The sequence below is a fragment of the Neofelis nebulosa genome, chromosome 5, assembly GCF_028018385.1.
Source record: "Neofelis nebulosa isolate mNeoNeb1 chromosome 5, mNeoNeb1.pri, whole genome shotgun sequence".
Classification (NCBI taxonomy): domain Eukaryota; kingdom Metazoa; phylum Chordata; class Mammalia; order Carnivora; family Felidae; genus Neofelis; species Neofelis nebulosa.
Window position 1 is genome coordinate 41248166 of NC_080786.1, and position 19506 is coordinate 41267671.

General features: G+C 42.3%; 1 protein-coding gene across 2 annotated transcripts in view; it reads right to left on the reverse strand.

Moving 5' to 3' along the window:
* Positions 1 to 15257, reverse strand: part of PLOD2 (procollagen-lysine,2-oxoglutarate 5-dioxygenase 2) — a 102425-nt gene extending 87168 nt beyond the window's left edge. The window contains exon 1 of one of the 2 annotated variants that reach the window (XM_058730141.1): positions 14951 to 15257. In XM_058730141.1, coding sequence (XP_058586124.1) covers positions 14951 to 15068 — 118 coding nt within the window. In that variant the 5' untranslated portion in view covers positions 15069 to 15257. The remainder of the gene's footprint in view (positions 1 to 14950) is intronic. The other variant, XM_058730140.1, reaches the window with a different exon arrangement.
* Between the last annotated feature and the right edge of the window lie 4249 nt (positions 15258 to 19506).

A 19506-nucleotide genomic window follows, 5' to 3' on the forward strand; every position in this document is an offset into this window, starting at 1 on the left:
CTAGATTCAGTTTCTTGGATTAGAGAAGCAGGGACGGTAGTAAGGGAAAATGTTAAAATAGGTCATCTTTTAAAAAGTCTCCAGAAAAAAAAAGTCTCCAGTTCTAATAAAATGATTTTTGGAGAATACTGTGATAAGGTGTCATCAAAGACAGCTTCATGAATGGGAAAGATGGAGGTCTTAAAAAGGACAAGAGGGATTCTGACAGAGAAAAGGAACTGAAAAAAGAGATAGGACTTAAGAAAGGCAAAAGTATAATATTTTGGGTGGACACTGAGAAGTCCAGTATGAATACAGAGTGAAAACTGGGAAGTATTTCACGCTTGTGAAAATAGGGAAGGCACAGGAAGCTTCTGAACAGGGCAGTGAAATTTGAAATTGGAAACATTTGGAGCCAGGTAATCCCTTCTTGTGGGGGAATGTGCTGTGCATCGCAGGATGTTTCAGCAGCATCCCTGGCCTCCACCCACAGGATGTCCGGAGCACCCACCACTCATGACAGTCAAAACATGTCTCCACACGTTACCAAGTATCCCCTGGGCCGGGGGCAAAATCACTCCTGGTTACGAGCCACCGGACTCGAGAAAGAGGACTATGGAAAGATGAGACAGGCGTGATAACTTAAGAAGCAATTATAACTATTTCATCCTGTGATGTGTGCCCAGAGCAGGAGCTGCAAACACATATTAGTGAAGAGGCCAGGTGCCAGCTGTGGTGAACACAGGGGCACAAGCACCAGCCACAGGCAGAGAACCCTCAGCATCAGCCAGCTGTTGTTGCCACGTGGGAAGGCAAATCCAGCCTTCCAGGTCTTCCCTCCCCACCTCCCTTCAAGAGAAATAAATCCTGGACTTCAGGTAAAATTTCCTGATTTTAAAAATATAGGACTGGGGCGCCTGGGTGGCTCAGTCGGTTGGGCGTCCGACTTCAGCTCAGGTCACGATCTCGCGGTCCTTGAGTTCGAGCCCCGCGTCGGGCTCTGGGCTGATGGCTCGGAGCCTGGAGCCTGTTTCCGATTCTGTGTCTCCCTCTCTCTCTGCCCCTCCCCCGTTCACGCTCTGTCTCTCTCTGTCTCAAAAATAAACAAACGTTAAAAAAAAGAAAAATTAAAACAAAAAAAATATATAGGACTTAGTTCAAGTTTTCTGGGAGACAGCAAGCAGGGTGGATTTAACCCTCAAGCTGCCCAAGATCTGCAGCCTGGACTAAGTTGGTGATAGCTTGGAGAGTGTTTAGCAGGAGAAATTAATGGACCCTGATCAAACCAACTGTAAAAGCACAGATTTGGTTTTTTTTTGTAATGTTTATTTTTGAGTGAGAGAGAGACAGAATGTGAGCGGAGGAGGGGCAGAGAGAGAGGGAGACACAGAATCTTGAAGCAGTTCCAGGCTCTGAGCTGTTGGCACAGAGCCCAACAGAGGGCTCAAGCTCATGAACCATGAGATCATGACCTGAGCCAAAGTCAGATGCTTAACCAACTGGGCCACCCAGGTGCCCCAAGATTTTTTTTTTAAAGACAATTTTGAGAAAGGTGCAAAATTGATCTTGAATAAGCATTAGATGACGCGAAGGAATTACTATTGAGTGTGATAACAGCATTATGATTATCTCAAAAAAGTTTTATCTTTTTGAGATAATTACATATTATACACAGATACGCTTTCCATTATAAATGAAACCAAGAAAAAAAAAACAGAGAGAAAATAATGAGTGAAACTCAACACATTTCAATATCAAGAATAAATCAGAGGAATGAGAAAAAGTGACTTCAAAGATTTGAATTTGAGTAAATAAGGAACATCACCAAAGAGACTGTGCCACTAAATTTATTATTTATTTCCTTGGGGTTCCCCTGGGGAAAAAAAAAAAGTTGTCTTTATATCTTAACTTGTTAAAACTTATTCTCTAGAATCTATTGAGAGCCTATAATTTTTTTCCATTGCCAATCAGAATACAAGAATTAATTCTATACATTCTAGGTTCTACTTTAGGATAATGTTAATCAGAATTATACTGTGTAAAATAATAACATTAGTTAGTAGCACTTCCTGAGCATTTTCTGTTTGCAGACCCTGTGCTAAGCCTTTTACTGGCATTATAACATTTAATCCTCAAATCAACTTTAGGAGACAATCACCTTTATAAAGAAAAGAGGATTCAGAGAGGTTAAGTAACTTATTCCAAGGATAACCAGCAAAAAAGAGAAAAGAGAGGAGATTTAAATTCAGGCTGTCTGATTCCAAAACCCTCTCCCCTTAACCATTACCCTACACTGTCTCAGGCCACAGGGCATCTTTTCCTAATTAGCATGTAAGCAGCTTATTAGCATCTGACTGTATCCCAGTAAGCCAGGTGAGCTCATACATACTTTAGTTAATTCATAGTTAGAGGTGTCCAACCTCCTTGCTGTATGGTGAACCCTCTTTGGCTATATGTAGAAAGCAAACATTCTCTTCTGTATTGCTTAACGTTTGAAATGCAAAGGAGTATCGTCCTCAAATTCTTAGTAAAATATCCAAGATGAAAGTGGGACCAATATAGCTTTCCAGATAATTCAAGGCACAACAGGCTTCTACCATAGTTTATGAGAAATACTAAGAGACGTGAAGCACCCTCTTCTGCCATGTGGTCTTCAGAGTCACAGTGTCTATGTTTCTGAACCTCTACTGATCCCCAAGGCAACCAAGTGAAAAACAAGCCCAGTACTGCACACTGTCTCAGTGCGCATGTCCGGGTACACAGGACTGCAGGCTGGGAGTCATGCATGGCAAGAATGGCTGGGATATACAATTTATTGTGAATAATAGGAATGCTATGCCATCAATTAGCATAATCCAGATAAACAAATCCCTAAGTAGGAAAATACTCAAACCAAATTTGTTCAGTGCACATCCAATTGTACATAAGCAAAGTTCCCTTTTGCCAGCATTGGGGCAGTGGCTTCTAGTTCAGTTTTTTGAATTAATTGTCAGAACACATTCGAATCACGTATGTTATCATTTTCTAGCATGCTTGCAAGCAGTTTCACCTTCTCCACTTACCTTCTACCTCCCACCACCTCTTCACACTGAATAGGACTCATTTTCAAAAGAGTTTTCTACAATTCAAATATGCTTGAAACTAACTCAAGTGTGGGCTATTCTGACACGTGTTAAGAAAAATTCACATCTTGCATCCAGTTACAGAAAAGATGTTAACTATGAATTGTAGTCATTTCTTAGGTATGCATGTTTGGTATAAAGTAAGCTTCTTACTTTATCTTTTACCCTCAACCTGAAAAATTTTCCCTATCCACTCATCCATAAATAGTAGCCCACAATGGTGCTGCTCATACCACTGCCATCGAGGCCATTCCGTGACTTGCTATGGAGAAGAGGGGCTTGGCTGCTTAGGATTTTATACCCTACGAGAAAACCTTATGCTTATGGGACGTGAAAATACCCATCGCTTTGTGTTAAATAATAATACAAAGGTTAGTTTATCAGTTTTTAAAAGAGATCTTTCTTTAACCTTACCTACTCTATAGGAAAAAACATCTGCTAATGCTTACTTTCTTATTCAATAAACCACAGTTAATCTCCAAAAACAACATCCAGGCTAAATGGTTCTGTGATTTTTGGTAATGTTGCACATGAAAAAGTAACAACTGTAAATATTTTCACAATTAAGCCACCCTTTTCCCCCTCCAATTGTTTTATTTGAACTGCTTCCTTCAATTTACATAAAATCTCTGCAAACAGTAACAGTAAAAGCCAAGAAAAGAGAAAAAGCATAGGGCACCATCTCCTGAAAAGATTGGGTCTAAGACACTACCACTCACAAGGTATACTCCATTCCAGAGGCGCAAACACACGTAGAATAAATGGTACTGTGACAGTGATTGAGCAATATACCACAGAAAAGTCCAGATCAGAAGGCATTCCAGCTTTATAATCCATTCTTAAGGCTTAACTAATCTCCATGGCTAGAGACACATGCAGACACAGAGACATACACACACACACAAATACTTTTACCCTATAAACTGATTTTCTTTTTATTTACCATGTTTCCAGTTTACTGAATGCAATCATATTTTAAAGGTATTTAGTGAATCTAAAAATTAGGTGATTTGATGACTGTTTCGGGAACAATTTGGAAGAGGGCCTCCAATTTTTTACAATAGCTGCTTTTTAATTTTAGAGAGTTACCAGCATCATTTTTATTAACCAGTAGGACTTAAACAGTCAAGACTGAAGCAGAGGAATATAAAGCCATTTTTCAAAACAGCTTCCAGTATTTAAATGTACTGAAGAGTACATGATTTCTCTCAGAAGACAGAAAACACCTTCTTATCAAACACTAGACTAGTTTCTCCTCTCACATAAAAACGCTTGGAATATTTTTAAATGTAAATTTAATTCTAGTTATTCTTGGGCTTATTTTCTTACCTCTAAATCAAAAGTTAATTAGGGAAAAAAGCAGTATCAAGGTCTGTCCAACTCCAGCTCCTGAGAGAACTAGAATATTAACATACAAAGCAACTTTGTGTCTATGCTTCCTTTGGCATAAGGGATGTATTGATAGTAAGTTTCTTCAGATCTGTTTTCTGGTTCCTGCAGCCTTTGTCTCCACTCCACTTCCTGACACAATTCAAGAGACATCAAATAACGGAGCTATAAAGAACATACATTACAAAGGAAGTCTGGAGAAGCAAGATAATTGGCTCAAGGTTGGTGAATGGAGGGGTTAGAACTTAGATCAAGGTTTCCTGATACCCAGATGTCAGTCCTATTCCCTACAGGCCAGGCTGCTTCACCGTAAGTGCTTCTTTGATTTGTTCAGTTTTACATATGCATCATTTCTCCTGTAAGAATCTCAGAATTTCAATATGGAACAGGGACTGAGTCTGGTGTGTTTTTTTTGTTTGTCTCGTTTTGTTTTTCTATTTCTCCTTCCCATAAGGCAACAAAGAACACAGACTAGCCAATGAATAAATACTCGAATTAAATTTTGAAATATTAATAGTCATGCTTCGTAATATTACACAACGGGAATTATTTCTAGCATATGTTTGTATCTAAGAAGTTACAATAGGTTAGTTACCTCTAGAAAAAATGTATTCTGGGAGAATTTTTAAAGTTAAATTAATTAAATAAAATAGATTTATTAAAGTATGTAGACTCATAAAAACTAATGTAAACTGGTACTCAAAACCAAGAATTAAAGCAATACCAAAAGAGTTATAGGCAAAAATGCATTAAAACTCTTCCTTACAAAAGAAAATAGATTGGCCAAAGGCTAGGGTTATGCTGATATGACCCATGAAACTATAAAAATACCTAGTGTACTTATGTCTAGGGAAATGCAGGAATGTTTCTCTTCTCGTACTACACACAGTACTTCTGACACCAGATGTGTGGACTTTTTCCCCACACTGGCCAATTTTCCCAGACCAAATGAGTATCCTGTTGTTCAATTCAATTCAACCAGAATTAGCACAGATCCTAAAAGTTAAGGGCTCATTCCCATAAGACTGTTCCCACTTCAGATGCCAATCACAAGTAGCAGGTCCCCAGGTAATCCACAGCTTCTGTCTGACTTGACTACAAATAAGAAGTTACTAAGAGCTCCTCCTCGGGTTTGATCATTTGCTAGAACAGCCCACAGAACTCAGGAAAACAACTTACTTACTATTGCAAATTTATTACAAAGGATATTTTAGAAGATGCAAGTGAAGAGTCATATGAAGAGATACATAGGGTGAGGTATGAAAGGATCCCATGTGTCCCCAAAGAGTTGGGTTGCACCACCTCCCTCCATATAGATGTAATCACCAACCCAGAAGCTCTCCAAACTCCATACCTTAGGGATTGTTATAGATGCTTCACCATGTAGGTATAACCAATTAGTAACTTGTTTTCTAAACCCTCTCCCTCTTCAGAAGACAAAGGTCAGGGCTGAAAGCTTCAAGCTTCTAATCATGGCTTGATTTTTCTGGTGAAGAGCTCCCATTCAAGAGCCCATCAAGAGTCACCTCATTAGAACAAAAGACATTCTTACCACCTAGGGAATTCTAAGGGATTTAGTAGTTCTATGACAGATACTTCTATCACTCAAAAATTACAAGGGTTTTAGAAGCTCTGTGTCAGGAACCAGGATCAAAGACCAAATATTAGCAGGAACCAGGGGCAGAGACCAAAATATATATTTCTTATTATTTCACAACCTAGCAACACTTTTGGAAATATAAAGTCTGTGGACTTTATGGACTCCAACCCTGGAGAAGAAAGAGCTGTATGTATAAAAGAACATGGTGAGAAAAAGTAGAAATGGGATTGAAGAATGGAGAAAGAAAAGCTGAGCAAGGACCCAGAACCTAGAAACTGCCCAAAAAATGCCAGGTATGCAGGTCTCTAACTATACTTAAGTCAGAGTGTAGTAAGAACTCTGAGTCTCTACTTTGTAAGTCCGTTCATTTCTTTGCTTTGGTGGTTTTCCAGTTCAGAGTTTTGTTTTGTTTTGCCTTTGGTTACCTAGTAAAGTCACTGTTTAAAAAATTCCAACCTTGTTTAAACTAAACTAAGAAGAAAAGGAGAATTGTCCTTCTCTAGATGTGGCTGACAAGAATTTTAGATGGTCTGGACAAGCAGAGCACTCTGGTCACAGTTGTGGTGCCAGCTGGAGGCCAGGAAAGACCTAACATGGCTTGAGCAGAAGAAGGGGTTGGGGCGGGGGGGGAGGCTCTGAAGACAAGGGGCCTCATTGCTGGCTTGGGCATGACTGGAAAATCCCATCAAAGGACCAGTTTGCTTCCTGCATAACAGCTCTGTGAGACTTCCCTAGGTGATTGAATTAGGGAGGTCATTTTAGTCTGCCTGCAAACTGTTTGCCAGGTTTTTTTTGTGTGTGTGTTTTTTTTAAGAAATGATTTAAATTCTGTATTTGCTGATTTTTTGTTTTTGAGATGTTGAAATGGCTGCTGGTGTTTATCATACTGATAGAACCAGGAAGAAAAGGAGTAAATGTTTAAAGAACTAGTTGGAGAATTAAAATACCTAAAAGCAACTGGCTCCCTTCTTAGCCCTATGTGTATGTAGTAACTGTAAGTAATCAGCACCCTAAGCCCCATAAGGCTTCAAACCAGTGAAACAGACGAGTCAATGTCAGAGCCTTGCTAATAGGACAGTGGCTCTGTCCTGAGACTTTGTGGCCACGGGAATTAAGGAGTATAGCTTCTGGAGTTTTTCCTGAACAATGCCCAGAATGAAGAACCTAAGACTGCTAGGATTCCACATACCTCTTCCACTTCCTGCTGTGCCTGCAGGAGGGTGAAGCTGTGTGGCATGATGTATAATCAACTTAGTGTACTTGAGTGTCTGGGACTGACTGGGGATGGTAGGGAGAGAGATAAAAATTGCATGTGCTTCGGGCACCTGTGTGGCTTAGTCGGTTAAGCGTCTGACTTCAGCTCAGGTCATGATCTGATGGTTTGTGAGTTTGAGCCCCACGTCGGGCTCTGTGCTGACAGCTCAGAGCCTGGAGTCTGCTTTAGATTCTGTGCTTCCCTCTCTCTCCCCCTCCCCTGCTCAGGCTCAGGCTCTCTCTCTCTCCTCTCAAAAATAAACATTAAAAAACATTTTTTTAATAAAAAATAAATTGTATGTGTTTGAAAGTTCCTTCATGCCATAAGAATGTTTACCTTGTAATGTCCACAGCACAGAGGAGCAGAACCACATTAGCATTTAAATCAGAGGAAAACCCTCTCTCTTTCTCTTTGGAAGGAACTTTAAAAAACATTAGCAGGGGCGCCTGGGTGGCTCGGTCGGTTAAGCGTCCGACTTCGGCTCAGGTCATGATCTCACGGTCCGTGGGTTCGAGCCCCGCGTCGGGCTCTGTGCTGACAGCTCAGAGCCTGGAGCCTGTTTCAGATTCTGTGTCTCCCTCTCTCTGTCACCCTCCCCCGTTCATGCTCTGTCTCTCTCCGTCTCAAAAATAAATAAACGTTAAAAAAAAAATTAAAAAATAAAAATAAAAAACATTAGCAGTAACTAGAAATAAATAAGAGAATTCCTTCTAAAAGCTTGAGACTGTAATCCTAAAGAAAATGAACAGAGGACCGGTAAATGTAATACACACTGGGATGTCTTATGCACCCACAAACAATGAAAGCAATTATTAAAATCAACATAATGATCAATATAACAAATGAGATTTAATTCTAACTCTGACCTATTTTACTAACTTAACCACATTTGTTAGAAACACTTTTCCTGACCATCCCCCCATTTAGTCTCATTTTAATTGCAAGTTCACCGAAACTCTTACTTGTATTAGAAGTTTTACATAGTATATTTGTATACTTACTATAGAGTAAATGTAGAGAATATAATTTTGCATGTTCTTTCAACTGTATTAAAATTAACATGTGGTGGGTTTTTTTTTTTACCTTTCTAGTGAAGATTTGATCAGAAACCCAGTCATTCTCCAGAAATATGAACCTTCAGCCTAAAAGGAGAAGATACTCAGATGTAGCAGACCCTGCCATTCCATCTTAATAATGGAGTGCTCCCATCATTCAGAAACTTGCATAGAAACTGATACTCCCTTGTAGGAAGAATAAAATTTGAAAGAACGGTAAAAGAAAAGATATCACTGTTGATCTTAAAAAGGAAAGCAAAGACTGTCTGTCTACTACTCATTCTTGGTTTAAAGTTTTTCCCATGTTAGACAAAATTTAATTCTAAACCTATACAAACTACAGTTTAAAACAAATTCCTTATCGAATAGAAATAGTAAATGAAGTATATTTCCACACTAACAAATTAAGCTTCTTCCTCAGTCACATCTCTTTTAAGATATAAATTTAAGAGAGAAGATATAAACAAATTTCAATAGGAATAAAAAAAGATTGCTATTTTCCCAAAACTGCTACAGTATGCTACTAATACAATTTAAGCTCTGAAAAATACTTGAGTCAATTCAGTAACCAAGCAAATAAATACACTAGCCTGAATTAGGTTTTTTAATAAAGGCATTTATACTTAAAATTAAGTAAAATTATTAACAGAAGTCAATTTCCCTCCTCTAACGTGCAAAAGAAAACATGTAATGGAAACCATTCCTCTGTGTATAAAAATAACACATGTCCACTCTTTGAATTGTGTTTTAAAATAAAGTTATCCTGAGCGGGAGATATTGAAAGTTATTTTTTGATTATAAACAATAGTGTTTGAAGGGGCATTCCTGTGACATAGTTAATAGAAAAGTAATAAATTCTGTACTGCTAGACCATCCTCAGTAACATCATTTCCAAACACAGGCTGTAACACTGTAGGCCTTAAGGTAGTAAATAGTACAATGATAACAAATTACAACACAGTCTATAATTCTACTACTCAGGATAAGTATATGTTGGCTAATATACTCTCGATGGTTTTTAAGTTTAATTTAGTGAGGCAAGCACACCACTGTAAACGCAAGCTAGTAAAGTGTCAAAGAAAAATATTTGTCACTTTAAAGGCCACCAATTTCTCAGTTCAGTCTAATTCATAGCAATTGTTGAAGAAAAATGAAAGTACTCATTGATAAATGTGCGAATCATTTCCTCCCAGGAACTGAGCCACAAATTCGTAACCAAGTTTCTAGACCAAAATACTAGAACACCCACTAGCTCTGAAGAAGATGCATCTCCTTTCCAATCAGCCATTAGTGTTTTATTCCTTTCTGATCATAAGTACACTATAACAAAGTACATGTCTAGTTAGCATCAATGCCATGTTTAAAAAGAAATAACAGAGAAGCCCTAAAACTATATTAAAGACACCACAGAAATCACTGGAAAGTCTAAAATGAAAAACAGCCCTTTCAAATGCCCAGAATCAGCTGCTACTGTCCAGAATCTGGCTCATTCCAAGAGAGCAGATCTGTTTGAGCCACAGCTTAAACGGGAATGTCATCTCCTAAGACAAGGATCCGCAAAGTTTTTCTATACAAGGCCAGAGAGTAAATAATCTGTGCTTTGCAAGCCATACGGTCTCTGTGGCAACTACGCAACTCTGCCTTATGGCACCAGACCATTTATAAATAAATAAGTGTGGCTGTCTGCCAATAAAACTTTATGGACCCTGACTACGGAATTTCAAATAACTTTCACATGTCACAATGTCCTATTTTTCACTTGGTATTCTTCAATCATTTAAAAAGGCAAACACGATTGTTAACTCACCAGCCATACAAAAACAGGTAGCTATGGTGCCACCAGATTTGGACCAAGAACCATAGTTTGCCACCCTGGCCTAGGGCCCAGTTTTCCCACAGCCCATGCCAATTCCTTTCCCCCACCATTTACATAAACCTACGAATATGTGTTTCCCTTTTAGCAAAACATCCCTTTCGTTTCTTTAGGTCTCTGATGCCTGGTCTCTATTTCTTTCCCCCAGGTCCCGAAAGTCCAACAGAACAATAAGGAGGTCAGGAAAGACACGGAGCACGGCCTGGAGAAAGGACACAAGTTCCTCCTGTGTAGCTTTCCAGCTATGTGATTTTCTGCAAGTTATATAACCATTTCAAGTCTCCACTTCACCATCCATAAGGTTTTTTTTGAAAAATCATGATATCCAATCACCTGAAAGTAGTCCTGAAGGTGTGACTTTATACTAAGTAAGGTAAGTAGAGCAGAAAGATATAGCCCATGGAGAAGACTTGCCAACCACATTTCAGAAACAAGGCCTTGTCAGATATTTCATTGATAAAGTGCTACATCATGTTAGTGTATGGGTCCCCAGGTAGAGAAAGGGAGGTTGGTGAATTCAGTCAAAATCCTAGGGAAATGAGCAACTAGCAATCTCACTGACTGCATACTACTTTTCAAAATTCTACAAGTGGGCCAGAAACTCAACAAATATACATTGAGAACCTTGGTGACAGAACAGGGAAGATACTGTGACGAGCACAAAAATGAATAACTTAGTCCCTCACTTCAAAGAATTTACAGTTTGTTAAACATAAAAATCAATCATACAGGGGTGCCTGGGTGGCTCGGTCAGTGAAGCGTCCGACTTCGGCTCGGGTCATGATCTCACAGTTTGTGGGTTTGACTCCCATGTCAGGCTCTGTGCTGACAGCTCAGAGCCTGGAGCCTGCTTCGGATTCTCTGTCTCCTTCTCTCTCTGCCCTTTCCCACTCATGCTCTGTTTCTCTCTGTCTCAAAAATAAACATTAAAAAAAAAGCAATCATAAAAGTAGGTATTATTTATATAAACCAACTGCATTAAAAAGTGAGAAAGTGAGCCGAACAAAAGACAGTAAGGGGAAGGATCTCTGAGCAGCTAGACTTACCAATGAATAGAATTTCAAAGAGAACAGACAGACACAGAAATTTGAGACTACTGTACATGCAGACCTGCCAGGTATGTGAATTATCAATTCCACTAGACGTTACTCAACTGTCCTCCAAGGATGATGCACTTCAGCCAGTAGTTTGCAGGTTCCGATCGTCAAAAGAGTTGTTACGATCAGAGTTTATTCTTAAAATGTCTAAGTTGGTGTGATGGGAAGAAAGGGGTATTTTAATTTAACTTTCATTTACTATCCTCACATTCTCCAGAGGTGTTTTCTATGTCCCTTTTTATATTACGAAATAAAAGGCACAGTCTTTTTACGCATGATGAGTTGTTCCGTGCAGCTGGAGCCCAGGACACAGAAAATGTGCAGAAGGACAAGCCTCTCTCTGTCTCTCTCTCTCTCTGTCTCCCCCTTCCAGAGGTTTCTCTCTCTCTCTCTCTCTCTCTGCACCCCCCCCCCTTCCAGAGGTTTCTCCAGGACCTTGGTCTTCCCTTCTCCACCCCCCAAATTGCCAGTTTGCATCAGCAGATCGGACAAACCTTTGCTTTCCTCCCTGAATGCGCCAGAGTAAATTAAAGAGTTTATAAATGAACATGGTTGAAAAGTACTGGTCTTGACATAAACATCTGAAACCATTTTCTTCATTTTTGCCCAAAACTTGGTTTCTGCCCAATTTAGATCAGGGAATAGTCAAGGTACCTCAGAAAACACACAAAAAGTTTGATCCTGGCCTGGAGACCTGGTTGTAAATACTTGGTGGAAATACATCCACACGTCTCCTTCTCACATCTGGAAGGCAGAAAACTATAGGAAAGATAAATGAGGGTTTTAATCTGATTTGTGGAGACTCATTAGGAGAGTTTTGCCTCAAAAGCTCCCACAGGGATAAAATTTTATGGTAAAATCCCTATAAATAATTCTAGGAGAAAATAAGTGTTATTAACCAAAATCTTACTTAGATTCTTTCCATGCTAAAAGCAAAGTGGTAACCAAAAAGGAACGAACACAGTACACAAGCGAACTCTCAGTAGGTATAACTAAAAACAATGTTCTCAACTCTGGTCAACACACAGCATCAAACAGAGCTAAGAAAAACTAGATTCCAAAACTTGATTAATGTGATTCAAATAGCACATTCCTTACTACAGTGGAAAAACGGAAAATCACTATAAACATTTGCTTTCAAAAAGGAGTTGCTATTAACATTCCAGTAACACCATAACGCCACACTGCCTCCGATATGCATAGATTTTTCTAATCCAGGTGTTTTTAACCTTGGGCAATTTTTCCCCTCAGGAGACATTTGATCCTTTTACATTTTGAGACATCTTCCATTCTCACACTTGGAGGAGGGTGCTTTTGGTATCTAGTGGGTGGGGGCCAAGGATGTTACTAAACATAGAACAATGTGCAGGACGGCCCTTTTCAATAAATAATGATCTGGCTCAAAATTTCAACTGGGCCAAGAAAGCCTGGTATAATCCATTTCTTCATGGCTAACTGGGACATGGTGACAAATACAGTTGGAGAGAAATGATAAGCACTTTTCTTATAAAGACCTCCTAGTAAGCCAGACAAGTTCGAGTTCTAAAGTTCACTTGATGCTTAGATAGATAAGGAAGTTTCCAATTTAGCTATTCTCAGTTGTAATATTTTAAGGGAGAAAATGAAACATAGTCCATGACTCTGGCCGTATTATCAAGCAGTGTACCGTCTATGTTTATCAGCTAATCACATTTACCTACACAAAAGTTCAAACTGGCTTCTGCTGCCTCCACGTATTACGAATTAATATCTTCCTGCATGTAGGCGCTAACTGAATTCCCCATGCCTACCCACCAAGATCGACCAGAACTCAGATTTCAGCAGTGGGTTTTATGTGGTCACTTTCTGAGGAAAACATTCGTATCTACAATTCCCTCTTATGCTACAATCCATTAAATTTTTACTGTCCAGGTCCATGAAACTTAAAAGCCAGAGTGGGAAAGCAAGATGACTTTGACTGTAAGCCTAAAGGAAGGTACAGAGATACCTTCTATTAAAAAGGGGGGGTTGGGGGGAGACAGTGTTCGTAATGCAGTGAACTAAAATATACAAAGCCTGAAGAGGTCCCTCTAAAGGAAGAAAAGCCCTTCGAGGTTATTTTATTTCCCGGTAAGGTTTCCTTGGGTGTTTCAACAAAGAAAGTCATTTTTTCTAGGGATTTTTTTTTTTTTTAATGTCCCTATTTCCAAGTTTGCTGGAGGCATTTACTTGTCTATTTTCTAGGTGTTTTACTAGAAGGAAATGTTAAAGTTATGAAAAAAACTTAGTTCAAATTTAAAAGAACCGCACAGGTTTCAGAAATGCATTGTGAACCAAACACATTCATCTAGGAGAAAGAAAAGCATCATGTAACTGACAAAACTCCATCTAAATGCTGAAGTTTTTCAAGCTCACAAAGCAAGTACTGTTTGGCAGGAATGTAGAAAGATAGGCAATGCAGCCCACTGAAGCCTTCTGAAACACGTAAAGATAAAGACAAAACTATGGCTTAGATGGACTACCTGGGTTCTACATCAAATGTCATTTTTTGACTCTAAACCTGAAATAGAAATTTCTGTCCTTCCGCTTAAAGTTCAAGCAGAAAAACGCCCTATTTGCTTACAAAAAAAAAAAAAAAGACAAAATGATCCTAATTTAAAAAAAGAAACAGTACAGCACAAGGACATTTAAAGGCAAGATCTAATTTCAGAGAGCTGACCATAGAGCCAGAGCACAAAAGTGGAATACTCCAAGGATATCTCCTGAGCAGCAAATGGCACCAGAGTGTGTTTGGACAAACATGTGGTGAGGCTCTTTAATGCCGCTAAATGTAAAAAGTTTTGTTTTACATGAACTTGACTGCACTCTTCGCCGCAGTTCCAGCTTCTGAAAACAAGAAATGGCACCAGGCTTAGGAAAAGGGTGGCTAAGGGGAGATGTGTGTCCACAGCTTCCCCTCCAAATCCCCAAGGAGGAAAGCTGCTGCCTGGAGGCACTGGGTAGCCAGTCCGCCTTAGAGAAAACAGCCAAGGTTTTGAGCGTTGTTTTTGGCAAGAGGTAGGTGTTACCGGCTGCTTCCTGGGGCGCTGGAAGGAATGTGTCACCATCAATCAGAAAGTACACTGAGCCCCGTGTTTAGGTCACAGAGGGAGTACTGCCTCTTCAAACACGAATAAACCATGCCCATTCCAGGACAGGAGGAGAAAGGAGAGTTGCCCGAAAGATGTTGCTGCCCCGTGACCTGCAAGACGAAAAGGAAACCCCAACTGGTGCTGAAGGAAAACTTCGTGCGCTCCCAGGTTACGGAGAACTCCGAGAACCCGCGAGGGCGGGTGCTTCCCCGGGGACCAGCGCCGCCCTAGCGCCCTTCTGGGGAAGACCTCAGCCGTCCCGAGGAGGAAGGACGATCACTCACCTCGGTGGTCCTGGCGAAGGGCAGGCTCCCACCTACTCACCTCTGCAGTCCTGGGGAGGGACGCCCCCCCCCACCTACTCACCTGGCCAGCCCCGCACGAGGGGCCAGTGGATGAATGAACTGCCCCCACCCCCACCCCCGCCGGCCGAGCCTCCCGGGACACGGGCAAACCGCGGGAGGGCTCACCTGTGGGGATGCTGGAAGGCCTCTCCGGGTCTGCACCCACGCAGGGGCTCCAGAGCTGCAAGACGAGCGCCAGCAGCAGCAGCAGCAGCAGCTGCGGCTTCCCGGCGCAGCACCCCATCTTCGGCCTCTCGAGGGCCGGCGCCGGCCCCGGCGCCCCCACTGCCCTGCAGCGGCGCACTTCTCGCGAGAGCGCGGGGACCCCGGTCCGCCCGGGGCCGACGATTGCGGTCGGGAGGCGTCGGGCCAAGTGCGCGCGGCGGAGCGGCGGGAGGGCGGCCGAAACCAGGCCGGCGCAGAGGAGCGGGCGCCCCCCGGCGTCGCGGGCAACTTATAGGCTCCCCGAGGGGGAGGCGACAGGGCGGGCCGCACCCCGGCTATTGGCCGCCGGCTGACCCGCCGCGCCGGTGCGGTCGCCTCCGCTCGCCTTCCCGGGCCCCACGTCTGGGATTGTTTGCTCAACTCCGACCTATTTAAGGAGCTGTCTGCGGCTACGTGTAGAGACTCACGCAGGGCTCTGGCTGGAACAGGGAGCGTGTGCTTAAATTTGGGAGTGGGGGCCTGGGAGAGTGGGGAGGAGCCGCGGGGAGGCCGGCGCGCGGGCGGCGCTCTCTTCTCTGCTGCCTCAGCACCAGAAGCTTCCCGGGAGCCTCCGAGGGTGCGAGTTTGCCCGAGTTCTCCCAAGTGGGTGTCAGACACCCTCTAATCAGAAGCGGCTGCGAACCCTCAGCAACCTCGCCAGACTCTAAGTCCTGGAAAAGGAGCGCCCCCACCCTCCACCCCTACCCCCAGGGGGGCGAGCTTCTTCCCTCTGCGGAAGGAGGGCCCTGTTTTTCTTTTACTCTGTAACCTAAAGTTTTTTTTTTATGGTCCGGCGAACATTTCTTCCTCCTCCCGCCTGGGCCAGGAGAGCTCTCCAGTAATGGCTTGTAAATCCTGCGGAATGGCAGTCCAGCGTGTGTAACCTGAGGCTGTGCCTTACAAGATCTTCCTTCAGTGCACATGGAAAATTACTCCCAGAGTCGTCCGAGCCATCTCTCAGGTCCCTGGCGCGTCCTCCCCTGCTTCCAGTTTTGACTCACGTCTAAGCAAATTCACTTTCTGTGTACTCCGTTTCGTCACATTTTAGCTAGCCCGGTGTTCAAGCTGTTGGGATGAGCAGGGGCGAAAGCACGGGCGTGACAGTTGTGCTCCATATATTTCATGATATGAGTGAGCTATCCTACGGGATAAAAAGAATCAGACTGGTAATACGGCAGTATTCTGTAATCTTTTACCGTTCTTTTCCTAAAATGAAAAAAAAAAAAAAAAAAGATTGGAGCCAACACCTTCTCCCAACTCTGAGCCTTTGAAGTTAAAACAAAATGATTGGGGCGCCTGGGTGGCTCAGAGGGTTAAGCAGTGGACTCTTGGTTGCTGCTCTGGTCGTGATCTCAGGGTTCGTGGTCCGAGCCCCTCTTGGGCTCTGTGCTGACAGCAGGGAGCCTGCTTGGGATTCTTTCTCCCTCTCTCTCTATCCCTCCCCCACTCATACTGCCTTTGTCTCTCTCAAAATAAATAAATAAACTTAAAACAAAATGATTGAAAAAGATATCCCACTATGATCAAATTTTCAAGATATATAGATGAGTCACCTCTATATAGATATAGTCGCATGTCAATTTAATGGTCGCGTTAAAAACAGGTGGAAAAACCTGCAAAGAACTGTTGCCTGGGTGTGACGTTTTAGAAAACCATTTCCTATGCCCAGAACTAAGCCAGTTGTTACTGTGTTTTGAAGGTTTGGTCTCAGCATTTTAAGAGGAAAATTGGAGAAAGTTCAGAGAAGGGTAACAAATAATTAAAGAGATGGAAAGTATGACCTGTGAGAAGAATGAAATAAGGTTTATTCAGCCCGAAGAAGAAAAAGCTCAGGGATGGATTCCTTAATAACATCCCTCAGTGTGTGGCCAGCGCCACTCCATAAAACCAGGCAGAAAACAAACAACATCAGTCCTCTGAAGCTGAGGACTCAAGGGAATGGCCGGTCTTTGGGCCAAATCTCAGTCTCCAGAATTCCAAAACCTGGCTACTGCACCTGAACTCTGCCAAACTTTGTGAACTGGACTCCTTGCTTCCCTGGTTGTTCCATATCTTCAAGAATTCACCTGCTTAGAGCCTAGCTTTTTGCCCTGCCACAAAAGCCTAGCTTTCGCCCCCGTGCACACTTAAACAGCGTCTCCACCTTGCACGTGTGTGTGTATTTCAATTGCAAAGTCCACCGATGACTGCAGGGTACGACGTTTCTCCTCTATTGAGAGTCACAAGGTCAGGGCTAGAAGGCTTGTATAAAGCCAGTGTTTCTTGGGGATTTTCAGATAGCCAGGCACATTTATCGCTGTCTGAAAGAGCCCCAGTTCTGAAACCAAATCCTTCCTGCCTTCTTATATTTCCAGCTGTCTGCTGAACGTTTCTGCTTGGACATTCCACTGGCACAAACCCCAAATGTCTTTAACTCATCAAATCCAGATCCCACTCACGGCTTCCTCATCTCTGTTAATGATACTTTTCCTCTCTAACTCACATAGCCTCAGACATTTTCTACTTCTCTCCTTCCACCCCCGTAACACACACAACTAGATTCCAAAGCCTGTCATTTTTTCCCTTGGACATTTTCACTCCGTCTATTCCTTTCCATTCTCACTGCCACCTCACCAACGCACTCCTGAATATATCCTAACTGTGCTGCCTGAACGGTTTCCTAACTGGTCACCCATCCTGTACAACCCCCCCCCCCCCCGCCCCGGTACAATACCACTGTATCTATCACAGGTAGTTTCATCATACTCAGATATCCTTTTGATTACTTTATCCCCAAACTCAGAGATTTCATAAGGAATTTGGAAACAATCCAAATCCCTTAACATAGAATTCACATTCCATTACTATCAAACCTAATCACCTCTCCCCCCATACCCTATACACAACCAATATGGTTTGCTTGATTATCTCCCAAAGCATACCGAAGACTTTGTCATTTTTATTCACTAGAGTTTGGGTAAAAATCACTGTATTCATCTGGCTTTTCCCAGAGGCCAACCCTGAGCCACGATTCAAGGATCAACAGTTTGTTGGGAGTTTCAAAGGAAAGAGGTAGCTGAGGATGAACTGGCAAAGGAAAGGGAATTTAGTCCATAATGGGTGCATTATTAAATCTACAACAGTGAGTGACTGGAGTTCAATCCAACAGAATTGATGTACTTACCCTTCCAAAATAACCTGGCCAAGGGGGAGAGAACTGGGGTATATATACCCTAACACTCGTTAGTCATTAAGGACTGAGGGAAACTTGTTAATTCTGAGGCATTCCCAGCCTGGCTATGCTGTAGGCATAGCAGGCTCCCAGTAATGATGCAGCTCTTGGCCGTAAGTCAGGTTGGCATATTCAGAAATGGTAAAAAGCTTTGAGGAAAAATGAGAGGAGCACTAACAGCATCCACTCAGCCACGATGTCTCCGTTCATGTCGTCCCTCCGTCTAATAGGCTCGTCTCCAAACCTTCCCTCCTCCTTTCATCAGGCTAACTTTTGTCAGGCTCAGGGGCTACCTCCTGTAGGAAGCCCAACTTTGGTGCCTCATCCTACCTCAGGCTGGGTTAGGTACCCCTGTTCCAGGCTTTCTAACTCCTTAAACAAACCTCTCTCATTTTGGACAGTTTTTTTAGCTGACAGTTTGTTTATTGAGGGCAGGATCCAATTCTTCATCATTGCATATTAAGTAACTGGCTCATAGTAGTATGTATTCATTCATTCGTTTAGTCATTCAAAAAACATTGACTGTATACTTACTATGTGTAGACACTGTTCTAGATGCTGGTAAAACACATATACCCATGAAAAAACAAACATCCGTATCCATTTACTCTTACATAAAGAAAGAGATAATAAGGGCGCCTGGGTGGTTCAGTCAGTAAAGCGTCCAACTTCAGCTCAGGTCATGATCTTGCCATTCAGAGTTCGAGCCCTGCTTTGGACTCTGTGCGGACAGCTCAGAGACCGGAGCCTGTTTCAGGTTCTGTCTCTCCCTCTGTCTCTCTCTCTGCCCCTCCCCCACTCACACTGTCTCTCTCTCTCTCTCTCTCTCTCTCTGTCTCTCAAAAATAAACAAACATTTTAAAAAAGAAAGAGATAATAAATATATATCATGGTGATAAGTGGTAGAGAGAAAATATATCAGGAAAGGTAACTAGGAAGGACCAAGGAGGGGAGGGTATGCTGAATTTTTGTATAGGAGGTCCTAGGAAGTCCTCACGGAGAACGTGATGCTTGAGCAAAGATCCAAAAGTGATGAGGAAAAGAGGTGATTGTGCTGCATGGGGAAACTGTGTCCTGGGAAGAAGAGACAGGAAGCTTAAAGATTCTGAGGCTAGAACATATCCGGAGTGGTAAAAGAAGGCAAGATAGCAATGAGCAGGAGTTCCGTGACTGTGGATGAGACTAGTAGGAGATGTAGCCTGAGAGGAAACAACGAGGGCAAAGGTAAGCAGATATGGGGGCGGCGTGAAGTCATAGAGCCTGGTAA